The sequence below is a fragment of the Orbicella faveolata genome, unplaced genomic scaffold, assembly GCF_042242905.1.
Source record: "Orbicella faveolata isolate gen_17 unplaced genomic scaffold, um_ofav_v1 contig_24, whole genome shotgun sequence".
Lineage (NCBI taxonomy): Eukaryota > Metazoa > Cnidaria > Anthozoa > Scleractinia > Merulinidae > Orbicella > Orbicella faveolata.
The window spans coordinates 6,584,364-6,598,626 of NW_028301552.1; the positions used below are offsets into that span (position 1 = coordinate 6,584,364).

Below are 14,263 nucleotides of genomic sequence, written 5' to 3' on the forward strand. Positions count from 1 at the left end.
GTGGACATATAATCATAATTGTTTTTGATCCTTTTGTGTTACAGCATTGATAACTGCAGCATTAATAGACTGCTATCACCAGTAATTACAATTAAAAATGTTATCAACAATAAATTAGCAATAACAAAATACTAAGAACTTACCTCTTCATTAGTGAAAAGATCCAAATACTCCACCAAACACAGCCATGATAAATGGAATGGAGAAGGAATGGACTGTGACCCATAACTGAAAAAATGTACGAAACATGTCAGGACTGAATTGAATGCACTGAGTGCAAACACACCTATACCCACCCCATGGAAGGTCATTGGAAAATTTCATGGGAGTGGGGGACCTCGAAAGCCAACAATAACTTAAAAGAAAGTATGAAACTCAACTGGAATTTCCACAGAGGTTAGGGGCAGCCCCAAAGGGTATGGTTTTTAAATAGAAAGGGTAACGATTTTGACCATTTTGGTCTTAAATGGGTTATGGTTTTTGCACTTTAAGTTACTCTAATCTTGGATTTGGTATGTTTTTTAGAAGAAGCTACTTTTTCATCACTATCAATAAGACCATCAACAAAAGCCCTTAAAAATGCCCTTAACATCAGTTTGAGCTATCTAATATAAGACAGGTCTGAAACAGGGTATTAATTTAAGGGTTAATTCCTTTATAGGGTATCAAAATAGGGTAAGAAAGGTCACAGATTTTGGTCTTAAACAGGATAAGGGCTTCGGGAAATAGGCCGCACACCCCCACCTGATTTTGCTGAGAGTTCACCCCTTTCACGGGGTTCAAACCAAAAGAAAACTTCAGTGAAGGGATAAAGTTATTTTCTGAAATAATTCAATAGACAGTCTGCGGACTTCACTTGAGCAACAGAATTCCATATCAAAAAATTGTGATTGGCTAAAAGGTGATTACCATACGGTCATCATTTGTCAATGACATATCACACTCATGGGATGAGACTTGGAACAGTTCTGTCCACCGCATATACATGTGGAGTTGCTAGCCACAAGTTGATCTTTACATACAAATGATATGGAAACAGACTGACAGACAGACAGTTAGACAGACAGACAACTTTATCTAATTTACATCAGGGTGGTCCTCTCAGAAGCAAATGCACTTGTTATCAATAGAAGCCTTGATAAAGTCCTTAAAAGACAAGTTAACTTCTTCATTGGAGTTTTTGGATTTCAAGCAGTAATGCTCAATTATAGTCAGATTATTTAATCACAGAGTGTTTGCTTGATGAATGTGTTGAAAGAAAAAAAACGTTCTAAACATTAACTCTGACTTGATCAATTCATGCAACCCAACTAGATTGCACAGGAGGCTTGGGCCATTTTTGACACCTTCATAGCTTTAATTCTTCCCACAAATAATTTTCCATCAAAATGTACAGCTTTGAAAAATGAAAAGCTTTCTAGACAACAGGAATCAGATAGTTCTGATTGCTTTCACCTCATCCTACCATTTCCTTTCTGGCACTGGAGTAATTCTGGGACGACATGCTTAGTTTCTCAAATGTTTTCTGTGCAGGTGCAAAACCACTTAGAGGGGAGGGGGAAAGTGAAGGGGGGTGGAACAACGTAAGATTGAGATGGAACAAACATTATCATTATGATTATATATAAATAATCAAAGGAGATAAGATCGATTATCTGCAGATATCTTAACCAATGGTGGGAAAGTAATCTTCGAAACTAAACGAAATTATTTAGCAGCTTGATTAACCAGGTCAGGTCTACATGGAATTCCACGCCAGGCCATTCAATAAGCTTAAATATTATCAACAGTATTCACAAAATTTTAAGACCACTATAGTCACCTTGCGTGATGTGGTTGATCGATGATCGCTCTCAGAATCTCCTTCAAAGGCTTATTGAGTGCGTTACGCTGATCGAATAAACCCCGCAAACATAGACGAGTTAGTTCCCACTGTCCGAGCGTCAGATGATTACAGAATGATGTGAACAGCTGCTGCAGGGAATCTTCTTCCTCCCTGTCAAAAGGATGGGTAACCAAGGACTGATCATTCATGCTGGGTTCTGTTGTGTTTCGAGGAATACGAGATTTGGCGTGACGCTAAAGAAAAACCAAAAAAAATCCATTCTAAAAGTATAAAGATTTCCCCTATGTTTTCCGTGTTATTTGGCTCGGCACGTGACTGGAAACTAGTACGTCATGTAAGTAGCACTGTTTAGTCGCACTGTCATCGGTCGCAGAATTCCAGGGACAGAGTGGCGCAGTTGTGGAAGATGTGTGGAAGGGTCTTTTTCTCCTGTGAACTTCAAACTTGATGTATTGATTCCACGGTAGGTGAGAACTTAGACAGCTTTGTCGCACTTACGATGACTAAACTGAATGAATCGTGGCAAGAATTTTCGCTGTGCACAATGTGAAACTGAAGTTTCTCTATTTCCAACGTACGTCGATCTTTCAAGTTCGATAATTAACTAGTCGCAGGCTTAATTTTGGTGGCTCCTCTTTGATTTTTTTTTTATTATTATTTTCTTTGCCAAACCTCGAGCGCCCGGTACATGTAAAATTATGTAACTTGAAATGAAATGTAAGCCAGGAAACTAAATCAGGAAAATGTTGTATATATGCCAGCTCGCTGCAGTTGGAAAATGAAATAATCTCATGCATGATCAATTCTTCTGGGAATTCTTTCATTCTGTCTTTGAGAAGGTGAGGGAATGATGACTAGTTAATATACCTCTAGAGCCAACTGCAGAACTAAAATGGAGAGTGCACATTGCTGCTACTCTGCGTATCATGTAGCAGTGGCAGTTCGAGAGGTGTTTCCAGTGTAGGAGGGGGTGGGGGAGCAAAGTCTTGCTGCAGTGGAGAGAGGGGCTCCTTCTCTAGATCAGCCGCTGCTTAGAACACTACGCTATCCCAAAGATATTAATCTATTATTGATGTATTATTATTATTATTATTATTATTATTATTATTATTATTATTATTATTATTATTATTATGTAGTAGCTAGGTATTAGATATAGGTTATATCAGATAGGTCCACATCAGCTTTATTAGTTGCCACAGTCCAACCAACATATTAAATTAAGTATGCTTGACATGTATGCATCTCATTTTTCCTTTCAGACGAAGAACAGTATCAGTAAAATAGCAACACAATGGAAGATTCCTCAAGCAGAACAAGGCTCACGTCAAATTGTCGACAATCGATATCATGGAGGAACAATCCACAAAGACTCCTCACTGTAGAAATTGTGATCTTCTTGTATGTTACTGGTGTTATATTAGAAATCCCAGTCATTCAACAGTACCTGTATGATAAGGCTAAGGAAGAACTCAAAGTAACTGGTACGGAGAATGACACTGTCTGTAATCCCAAATACAAGAACAGCTCTGAGTACAAGTAGGTATTAAAATGGACCTTTCCACAGTTTGGAGGCACCTTCATGGATAGACAACATGCATGAGAAAGGACAGTGTTTGTATGGGAATGTGGTGGCAAATAGTTTTCTTATTAAAAAGTTAATTCTTAACAATTCATGAATAGTAAAGTTAAGAGACTGGAGGAAGGATTGCTTTAACCAAATATGAGGGATAGGTAGTTGTGCAAGCTAGACATAGCTAGAAATAGCCTGTGTACAGGAGGAGGTGGCTGCACACAGTCTAGCTAGAAAGCATCTAGTCCCATTCATCTTGTCCCACCTAGTCCAAAACTGTGATGAGATCTCTATTGTAAGCTTTTATTACAAAATTGACAAAATTGACAAAATCAAAAGTGAACTTGTAAGTTCTCCATTTCAAACAACAGATTGAGTCCAAGTGCTGAAAAAATCACGAATTACTTTGTGATGTCAGACAGCTTACTCTGCTGAGCTTATCATCTGTTTCATAACCAAAAGATGGAACGTAGACAAAAGTCAGTGGTCCACCACAACGATATCTGAGTCTGTCCACTTTGAAACTCTGAAAGTCCTGTGATATGTAGGGTGCGTTCCTTTGTGGTGATCTGGATTTGGATCAGTGATCCAAGATCACTCAGATCATGGTACATAAAAGAAGCTGATGAATCTGTGACCAGAGTGGATTCATCGGTTTCTTTGATGTACCATGATCTGAGTGATCTTGGATCACTGTTCCGAATCCAGATCACCACAAAGGAATGCACCCCTAAAGTCAGGGTTCATACGGGTCCTAGAAAACCTGGAAAGTTCTGGAATTTTACTGTGGCATTTTCCAGGATTGGAAAGTCCTGGAAAAGGGCTATTGGTCCTGGAAAGTTCTGGAAATCTGTTTAACTCAATTAAAAACCATAAAATGTATGGCAGACAGTAAGGAGAATTAACATTGAGATCTAGGGAGTGGAAGGGTTAATGTGAATTTTAGAGTCCTGGAAAAATCAATCTGAGTCCTGGAAAGGGCCTGAAATTTTTTTTCTGAAAAAGGGTATGAACCCTGTGATGTACGTGTAAGTAATGTACGTGTGGATGAAGTACATTCCAATTCTAGGCTGGAATGGAATTTTCCGATGAGCATCCTCAACCTTTTCATAAGGGAGTCCCCCCTGAAAAATAAAGATGTTAATTAATGTTACTTTTCTGTCTTGATTGCAGCACAGATCAAAAGGTGCTCCAGAAAGCCTCTGAGAACATCTTATTTGTGAATATGGCTCTGACACTTCCTGCCATCTTCACATCATGTTTCCTTGGTTCGTGGTCAGACAAGAGAGGACGTAAAGGGCCCATGGTGGTGGCTTCTATTGGAAGTTCTTTGGATGCTCTAATAATCCTGGCAGCGATTCACTGGAAGCTTCCGCTTTATGTCTTTATGATTGGTATGCGTGGAATCCTGTTTTCTTTGAAATAGGGTTTAATAACAATGTTATTTTAGCCAAATCATGCTAGCTATAACATACAGTTGTCATATCCAGTGTCTGTAGCATGAAGTGATTAGAAAAATATTGACTTCCCTCTCTATGGGATGTTAGGGCATCAAAAGGTTGAACCCCCAAAGGGGGGGGGGGGGGAGGTAATCCTTTTACTTGCATGCGCTCTACAGGTATTTGCAGCCCCAAAGGGTAGGTTTTTAAGCTGTTTTGGTCATAAATAGGGTGTTGATTTTGTCCATTTTGGTCATAAATAGGGTATGGTTTTTATGCACTCTAATCTTGAACTAAGTTTTGTGGAAGAAACTACTTTTCAGGTCATAAATATGGCAGGGGAAATCACAGATTTTGGTCATAAATAGGGTAAGGGTGTTGGGAATTTTTCTGGGAGTAACCCTCCCCCTGGGGGGATTGATCCCAGCATTATTAAGTTCGCTAGTAGGCATTTATACAGCTGGGTGGAGAGAGGCACTGTGAGAGAAAAGTTTCTTCCTCAAGAACGCAGCACAAGGGTTCAAATCCAGACTGCTCATTCCAGTGTCAAGTGCACTAACCATGAGGTCACTGCATCTCCACACATGCATGCTGATTAAACAATGTTTATTAATCAACTGTATTTTTTTTTTCCTTGCAGCCAGTGGGATGGCTGGTCTCAGCGGTTATTACCCAACCGTGATTCTAGCAATACTTGCTTATGTTGCAGACACAACTAAACCAGACTCTAGAGCATTGAGGCTTGGCATTCTAGAAGCTATAGCCTTTGTTTGTGGGACAGGTGTATATTTTGGCAGTGGTGTGTGGATCAAGAACTATGGCTATGAATCAGTCTATTTGGTAATATTGACATTACATCTCCTGAATCTTGTCTACGTGGTCATCTTTCTCCCTGAATCGTTACCACAAGAGCTCAAACAGAACACAACAGGCCTATCCTGTGATGCTGTCAAATCTATTTGGACTGTTTACACGAAGAAGCGACTTGGACGCTGGGTCCTTCTAGCTCTCCTGATTTGTTCAGTTCTTGTTTACTTAGCAGGATTTGTTGTACAAACATTATTGGTTCTATTTGGTAAAAGAGCTCCACTTTGCTGGGAATCATCTGTTATTGGTTACTTTCTTGGGGCATCACTGTTTTCCAAAGCTGTTGGTGCTGTGGTAGGAATAAAACTTTGTTCATGCTTAGGAATCTCTAATTTTGGTGCTATTCAAATGGGAGTGTTCTTCCTCATAGCAAACCTGGTAATGATTGGATTTTCCAGGACCACACTGGAAATGTTCTTGGGTAAGTCAACTTAAAGTTCCTAGTAAATAGACAAAGTACATGTACAATGCAGTTGTGTCTCTCAAAATCTGGCTAGAATATCATTTTAAGGGCTGGAAAGAGAGGTTTGTTTAACTTATCCAGTGTTTAAAACAGCATAATTCCAGTGACTACGATCTACATGGCTTAGCTGCTTAACGCAAGCTGCTTTTCAGAGACTGCTTTGTTCACTTTCAGTGGTAATGACGGATGACCAAATGAAGGTTAATGCAAACATAATCTCTCTCTCACCGACACTTAAAGTTACTTTGGGGGGAGGGGGGGGGGGTCCAGGTTGTTCAAAGTATGGATAGTACTGGCCAACAAATAAATGACAGATATCAATTTATCAAATGGACAGAATTATGCATGTATTATGTCTGAACTGCTGAATACTTTGTACATTGTTTTCACTGCTTGTTTTGAGCATCTAAACAGGAGTGAGATACTCTTTAACCAAGCAAACTCTTTCTCATTTTGTAGCGACAGCTCTTGGTTTCTTCAGTGGTGTGCCACAGCCCTGCATCAGAGCAGAAATGTCCATATTGGTCGACAAAGAAGAACAAGGTATTACCACTTGTCAGTTTGCCCTTTTCAATACTTTTTTTCAAATACACTGTAAGTTACAAGTGCCAGAGGGCAGTCCCTCCATTGTGGCAGCAAAACGCCAACCTCTGTGACACCAAGCGTTGGTGTTTTGCATTCTAAATTGGCATGAACAGTTAGTAATAATTCTTTTCTTCGTTACATTATTTTATTATTTGTATGTACAATATTTTTCTGGCACTGTTTCACTTGTACTTTTGTTGTTCTTTTAGGTGCTCTTTTTGCCATCCTAGCATCTGCTGAAAGTTTGTGCAACTTTTGCAGTCAATTGATTTTCAATCCACTGTACACTTGGACTATAAATGAACTCAAGGGAAAATTTGCTGCTGGTATAACCTTTTTCATCAATGCTGGGATTTTGCTAATTCCTATGGTTCTTATTGGGTGAGTAAATATTAGAGAAGGCTGGGTCTGCCCCAGTTCTAAGGAGTAGAAGAGCCACAAGGCTTCTCATCTGTTTGAGATGTTTCTAAGAATGATTCAGGACTTGGAGTATTGGTACTCTTCATGGATGGAATACCAGCCAACTACACATCGTAAAGCAGTCATTGTGCAGTGCACTGTAGCAATGCCTGCATTTGTCAATAACATTGCTACTTTGCTTCTCTTCTGAATCTACTACTTACAATGTGCAGGGCCAATTTGAAATATTATGAGCCTGATTATCCATGAACAATGATGATGTATCTGTTCTTTGTTATTGAGTCCTTGTGCTTGAAAACTCGGTCTATTCAGTGAGTTTTACAGGCACAAACAGCAACACGTTTGGCACCTACTCTACATGTACTCCATTAAATAAGATACAGAGAACCAATTTAGTGGTCAGAAATAAAGAACTCAAGGTTGTTTTCTGTTTTTTTTTTTGTTTGTTTGTTTGTTTGTTTGTTTGTTTGTTTGTTTTGGTGAAGTTTGTGACTTAGCAATTACGTTATTCATACCAGAGGTTTTCTGTAAATTTTGAAAGGTTGATAACTGCTCAAGTTTACTATTAAGCTAATTTATCTTTTTCCTCTTGTTTCAGGATTATTCAGAGGTTTAAACCTTCAAAACCTAAGGAATGTCCAACTCTTATTGACAACGAAGACCCAGTTTCATAAAGATGACATTAGCAAATGATGTCCTTGTATATATGCACTCGCACTTCGGAGCAGTTTATACCAATTGTACATATTGCAATTTGTCGGTCTCAAAATTCATTCTAGGCATGACAAGAAAAATTATTTTAATTTAAGGCGCGTGAAGTACATACATGCGTAAACGTTATCCTTAGACAAACCAAAATTTGAAAAGTAAATGAATTCATTTTAATAATGTTACATTTTGAAATTCTCAAATCCATTCGCAAAGTACGTGACACCATAGTTAGTAGAGGGGACTAACTATGGTGACACATTGTGTTAGTTACGGTGTCAAGCACAGCAAGTGTGAAACAAATGGTCAATAAGTTTGTTCCCTTTCGTTACATATTTGTAATTTGAAAACTTGCACTGCTTTATTTCCAAAATCCAGAAATCTATGTACTTCTATGAAACTGGCATGCAAAGATCTTGGTGCAGATCAAACAGTTTATCTACTCGAGGGAGGTTTCGGTTTCCACAATAAACCAGTTCCCACACTAACTATAAATTTTTCTTGATTTTTTTGTGGTACTGTACTTTAGGCGCCATTTCCAGCTGTTTTGTGAGACTGCGTTCTTTGTTATGCTATTTAGCTTACTTGCTTGGTGAGTGATTTCTAAATGCAAATGTCAAACGATGACAGCAAAGATCAACCAAAAGAATCGTAATTTAGGGTCATCGTCATGGACACTGTTATCTGCACATTATTGTACTGCCATAGGGCCTTTTCGAAATTACCACCCAACAAATAAAAAAAATCACAATGTTTAACCAGAGGTTTCTTGTCATTTTTTTACGGCAGTAACATGTACTATCAGCTGGTAAGGTACCGTAAACTTCCGAAAGAAAAGACCCGCCGAAATTAAGTAACATCAAAAAAATGTGGCCGCTAATAGATCCCGAAAGAAGCGACCCCTCGAAACAACCGAGCCCTTCAAAAGTGGCGAGCCCACTTCCACCCCAAGCCTCCCCACCCCCTCCAAAAATAGTCAGACCAAGGTTTTTATTCCCAATCAATAGTCAGGTAAACGTTACGTACGGTAACTTGCTTTAAGGCACTCTACAACAAGGGAAGGTATCGCTTACATTGCGAAGCGTTGTGAAATGCCAATTCGTGTTTCATCAGTTCGGGTTGCGCCGTGTAAAGACGACGAACCCGTAACAAGAACGTACTAACATAAACTCTTCTTTAAATTAAAATTGAAAGCTTTGCATCCTTCCCAAACGAACGTCAAAGGTGGAGTCAAAAGTTAAGATCACATTTGCCCTCTCCTTTGTCAAGTATCAAATGTATAGGCAAAGCCATGACATATTTGGCAAACAATTGACGCGCGTCAAAATTTGGATCAAAGCTATGATCATGTTTGACCTCGACTTTGACGAAGATATACACTAAATCTAATTTTTCGTGCCGTGCCAATTCCTGCCCCCTCAATTCTAGCCTGCGAACAGGCTCCCGATGAGCCCGAACGAAGCTCTGTCCCCGCCCTGATCGCTTTGCTCTCCGAATTCTTCTGTTTCGCGCTCGCCGAAATTTGTTTCGTCCTCGCCGGGAGCCTGTTCGCAGGCTACCTCAATTCCGACCCTGAGACCCTTTCTTCACGCTCACAGAGTGAATCCTTGCTGTACTGTGATTCAAGGGCTTATGTCCGAGGGATTGGGAAAATGAACATGTCGGATTTACTTCGGTTGTTAGAAAGTACGGTCAAATTGAAGCTCTCCCAGGCGACCACCTCAGAATTCAAAAGTGCTCCTAACTACAGCTGGCTGGTCACTCTCGTAAGCCACTGGTCCCTTACCAGGAAACTTTTGGCATTAAACGTTCACCTTCAGTTTTAGGGCAACGCTGCAGTCGTAAATCATCTTTACTTGTAACTAGAGGTCTATCAACGAACATTATCTGCCACTGAATTGTTAGGTGATCGCTCACGAGAGCTTAGAAGCAAAGGAATAAACCAGTTGGATGTACTTCCCGCGCCAGACAAAGTGCAAGTATTATATGACTTGACACGGGTACACACCTATAGCTTTAGTCCCAAGGCCTGGGGTTTTTCAGGTTGGAAAAGCAGACAGTCACCTTTTCACAGTTAACTCTTTCATTTGCATTACATCAAAGTTCAACCTGGATGCCGGGCAACTTCGGAAAGAAAGTACAAAATTATTAGTCGGACTTGCCTCAGATCCAAAAATTTATTAAAAACTGGATCATTGAATGATGAATTCGAGAGGTTTCAGTGGCTTAGCCATCATGGGTCATGAGCCATTATACCTTGCTCTACAAATATGGTAATTAAGCGAGCGCGTGATTTTTTGGGACGTTTTCATTTATATTTTAGTTCCGTTTTCTATATTTTTCGTGGGTGTTTTTAATAAACAATTATTCCTTCGCGCTTATTGGAAATGAGATGATTATAGCTAACTTGGCGCGATACGCCTCATTGGCTATCGATCTACCATCCCATATCCAACGCGCGCTCGTGGAAAATGAGGAATGCGGAGTGTGGAGTGTGGAAAATGAGGAGTATGGAAAATGAGGTGTGTGGAAAATGAGGGGTGGAAAGTACGGAGAGTGACAAATGCGGAAAATGAGGAAAGAAACCTTAACATGAGACTTGAAAAGACTTAATAACTAAGTTTCCGTGGTCTACGCGCAATCTTTTGAACCTGCTCGCGGATAGTTGAGTAGCGAATTCTTGCTGTACTGTGATTCAAGGGCTTATTTCCGAAGGATTAGGGAAATGGACATGTCGGATTTACTTCGATGGTTAGAACGTACCGTCGAATAAAAGTTCTCGTAGGTGACCACCTCGGAATTCAAAAAAGTGCTATTATTACTGAACTAGAGCTGGTCACTCTCGTAAGCCACTCTGGTCGCTTACCAAGAACTTTAGACATTAAACGTTCTTCGAAACTACAGTTTCAGGGTAGTAATGCAGTCGTAAATTAACTTTAATTAGAGGTCTATCAACGAACATTAGCTGTCATTGAATTGTTGAGTGATCGTTCACGAGGGCTTAAAAGCAAAGGAATATAGTTGGCTGTACTTTATACGCCAGCCCAAGTGCAGGTCTAATTTGATTACACATACGCATCTTTCTTGAGCGTTTTCAAGGTTGAAAAAGCTAACAGTCGCCTTTTCACGGGTAAGTCTTTTCATTTGCATTACAGCAAGATTCAACCTGGCTGCCAGGTAATTTCGGGAAGAAACTAACAATTATTGCTCGGACTTCACATACAAACATTGGCCGTTTTTGTACTAGAGGACGCATTATCCGTCCAGAAGGACAATGCGCTCTCGCCGTTTTTATACTAAAGACGCATTATCCGTCTGGACGAACTTGGGTAAACATTTGTAGGTCGTCTGGTTATGCGTCTCTAGTATAAAGACGGGCACGAGACGAATTATACGATTAGACGAACTAGCCTTCGAAATACGTCTTGAACGACGCACCACGAGAGATAGTTCGACTAGACGCATAATACATCTTGTGTCCGTCTTTATACTAGAGACACATAACCAGACGAACTACAAATATTCATGGTCAATATAAACAGGACAGACGCACGAAAAACTGACATCAATTTGTTTAATTGACAATGCAAAGTGTGCCCATTTTCCTTGAGGCAAACCGCTGACAAATGAGACTGAGCACGCATTCACGCGGGGCACTCTGGGTAGCAGAAAAAGATGAAGGATGTTGCTGAAGGCGCGGGAGATTTTAAAAACCAAGTAAGGTCAGCTCATTTATCGCACTTTTGACCAAATTTGTTGCTAATGTTTAGTTTACGGTGAACTGAAGGTAGCTTCGATATATCTGTTTAACCAGGTCGCACTCTGTAGCTGCTGTCGTCTACGTCTGCAAGGTTTGTTTGACTTGACATGAACGCTTTGTAACGCTCGTTTTGAGGAAAGCAATGAAAAGCAAATGAATGCAACGTGTGGTGTATTTCAATAAGGTAAGCTCATAAATGTTTTAATTATGTAAGTGGAAACCCGTTACTTGTGTGAAATAGAGTGCTTCATTCCTTTTGGAAATGATGTCCCCGTGGTCAACTGTTGACCAGTTGGTTTCATGCAAAGTTGTGTACTAATTGTTCCTTTGGGTACAAGTGTGCTAACTTTTAACATGAAGGTTTGTCTGTTTGTTATTTCAGCACTGTCAATATTTCTGATGATAAGTTCACAAAGCAACTGCTTTGAAATAACGAGCTGATGGAAAAGGTGGGACTGTATGTTGAAAGACCGTTTCCTGACTTTCCAAAATATTATAGTAATGAAATACATGACTGTACAGAACTGGTCTGTTATTGCTGGTCAATGACATTTTAATACTTCTACATAAAAAAAGACGTCAGTCGTAAAAATTTGTTCTCAGACACTACCTAAACATGGTTGAACAAACCTGAATGAAAGGCGAACTTTAGTTTCAAGTCAAGTATCCATCATACCTCAAAGTTAAAATTTTGAAAATTTAAAATGGCTCTGAACCCTATGTACAGAATTTTTTTAAACTTTGCCAAGAGTTGCATCTTATCATGCTTATTAAAAATTAGGAACACAAAAAAATCTTACCTTGCCGTTTGTGAATTATAAGCTCCTAAATCTGTAATTAAGGGTGTTTTTACATGTAGCAGGTCAGACTATTACTATAGTAACCTATTGTGTCACAAAAATGATAACAACATCTTCACCAATGGTTGGGCAGTTTTTTGATACCATGATTGTAGCATCAAGTGTTAAGGAGTGGTTATAACAACCCATCAAAATCTAAGTGCTGGAAACTGTTTTGAGCCACCTTAAATATCCTGCTGTTGAGATGTTGAATCAGAATTCTTCACAAATGATCTTAAGGTTTCACCACAAGTGTGCACTGTTTACAATGACTTTTTTTGTCAATGTTGGGAGAGCGTAATGGGGGTAGCGGGTTGGGTGGGGGTTGGGATTTGATGGCTTAATGGTTTGTCAGTTGGACTCCTAATCAATAGGTCCACAATGGAGCCCAAACTAGGGCCCTGTGTCATGTTCTCAGGCAAGACACCTTACCCTCTCAATGCCTCTCTCCTCTCAAGAGTGTAAATGGTACTGGCCATTGTGAGGACAACCTGACAATTGCTGGGGGTCACCTGCAATGGACTATCATCCCATCCAAGGAGAGTAGCAACACTCCTAGTCACTTCCTGTCACCGAAACTGGAGTGGAGCACCTGTGCTGACGATCCGTCTGGCTTCTCTGATTCCATAGGAATGGAACTGACTTTTGTGCCCTGTAGCCAGTGAAAACATCACTGGAATGTTCTCATTCTTAGCCATATCGACTGGAAGGGTGATTTGATTTCCTGTATGAAACAGACCTTTCACCATTTAAGTCCAGCACCCTTCACTAAATATATCGCAGAACTTTTAAGTGAGGGAGGGAAAAGGCATTTGTTAACAAGCACTTTTAGCAAGCAGTTATGCAGCAGATGACTGGAAATGTGGAATGACAGATTGAGACCAGGGGAATAGTGGATTGTGGGATGGGGCAGGGGAATCAGGGAATGGTACCCCTTGAGTTTGGTTGTACCATCAAGTTGATTCAAGAATCTATAGTGAAGGACAATTCCTCAGCAGTGATATGGTTAGCACATGTTTTTGTGGTCACCAAGGTTAGGATTCAAATCTCAGAATGGGCGTTTTTGTTATAGGAAAAAGATGGGTACTAAAACGACAGTTATTTGTGCTTGATATTCAGATGACACATCTTATTTGGATGATGCACAGCTTCTGATTGGCTGTTGAAAATTGGGGAAATGATTTATTGCATGCTTGGTTGGGATGGTGTCACATGTTTTAAGCCATAACAGAGCAGCAGATGGGGTGGATGGTAGGTCATGGTTGGTGATCCTTTCCTCATTTCAGAGACCTCTCCTTCCTTTTGGCATTTAGCTCAAGATGTTTGAGTGTACCTCTCGCAAGAACTACAGTGCAAGGATTGCCTAGCTGTGACAAAGCATCATCTTCCATGTATTTAGGAGAAGTCTCAAGTAATGAACTGACACACCTTGATGAGGAAGTAGCTTACATCAGTCGCATGAACTGGAGATGATTCACCATGTCTTGCACAAAGGTGTTATGGCAGCAAAGGTGGAGGCAATGCAGATGTGGTGATGGCGCGGCGGAGCGCATGGTTGGAGGCAAAGTTGGAGGCGTGGGCAGGGGTGCACGTGCGGCATCTTTGTTGCTGACCGGTCGTAACACCTTTGAGCAGACAACCTGAATCCTCCACAGCTCATGCAAATGGTGTTAGCCACTTCTTCATCAAGATGTGTCAGTTCATCACCTGATACTTCTCCTGAATGCATGGATGATTTTGCTTCATCACAGCCAGAAAATCCT

General features: G+C 40.2%; 2 protein-coding genes and 1 long non-coding RNA gene across 5 annotated transcripts in view; 2 read left to right on the forward strand and 1 right to left on the reverse strand.

The window, feature by feature from the left end:
* LOC110050533 (uncharacterized) overlaps window positions 1-2,140 on the reverse strand; it is a 35,337-nt gene extending 33,197 nt beyond the window's left edge. Inside the window, exons 1-2 of the mRNA XM_089290979.1 lie at window positions 1,823-2,140; window positions 144-228 (exon numbers count right to left, since the gene is read on the reverse strand). Coding sequence (XP_089147105.1) covers window positions 144-228; window positions 1,823-2,034 — 297 coding nt within the window. The 5' untranslated portion in view covers window positions 2,035-2,140. The remainder of the gene's footprint in view (window positions 1-143; window positions 229-1,822) is intronic.
* Window positions 2,141-2,184: 44 nt separating this feature from the next.
* LOC110050523 (proton-coupled folate transporter-like) lies at window positions 2,185-8,659 on the forward strand. 3 transcript variants are annotated; one of them, XM_089290980.1, is made up of 7 exons: window positions 2,185-2,309; window positions 3,109-3,385; window positions 4,593-4,813; window positions 5,499-6,146; window positions 6,648-6,731; window positions 6,983-7,154; window positions 7,792-8,659. In XM_089290980.1, the coding sequence occupies exons 2-7, from the start codon at window positions 3,141-3,143 to the stop codon at window positions 7,865-7,867; spliced, it is 1,446 nt and encodes a 481-aa protein (XP_089147106.1). In that variant the 5' UTR covers window positions 2,185-2,309; window positions 3,109-3,140; the 3' UTR covers window positions 7,868-8,659. The 3 variants fall into 3 exon arrangements, with proteins under 3 accessions (XP_089147106.1, XP_089147108.1, XP_089147107.1); XM_089290982.1 differs by having other exon boundaries at window positions 3,109-3,247; XM_089290981.1 differs by having other exon boundaries at window positions 2,198-2,313.
* A 2,890-nt stretch (window positions 8,660-11,549) lies between these two features.
* Window positions 11,550-12,958, forward strand: LOC149110130 (uncharacterized). The gene is made up of 3 exons (XR_016207855.1): window positions 11,550-11,618; window positions 11,716-11,845; window positions 12,044-12,958. It is a non-coding gene; the product is annotated as an uncharacterized LOC149110130 (long non-coding RNA).
* Window positions 12,959-14,263: the final 1,305 nt, after the last annotated feature.

Excerpts from the sequence above, each read along its gene's own strand:
- LOC110050523 (XM_089290980.1), top strand. The coding sequence starts at position 3,141 with ATGGAAGATTCCTCAAGCAGAACAAGGCTCACGTCAAATTGTCGACAA. Across the intron at positions 3,386-4,592 it reads AAGAACAGCTCTGAGTACAA|CACAGATCAAAAGGTGCTCC; the intron begins GTAGGTATTAAA and ends TCTTGATTGCAG. Across the intron at positions 6,732-6,982 it reads GGTCGACAAAGAAGAACAAG|GTGCTCTTTTTGCCATCCTA; the intron begins GTATTACCACTT and ends TTGTTCTTTTAG.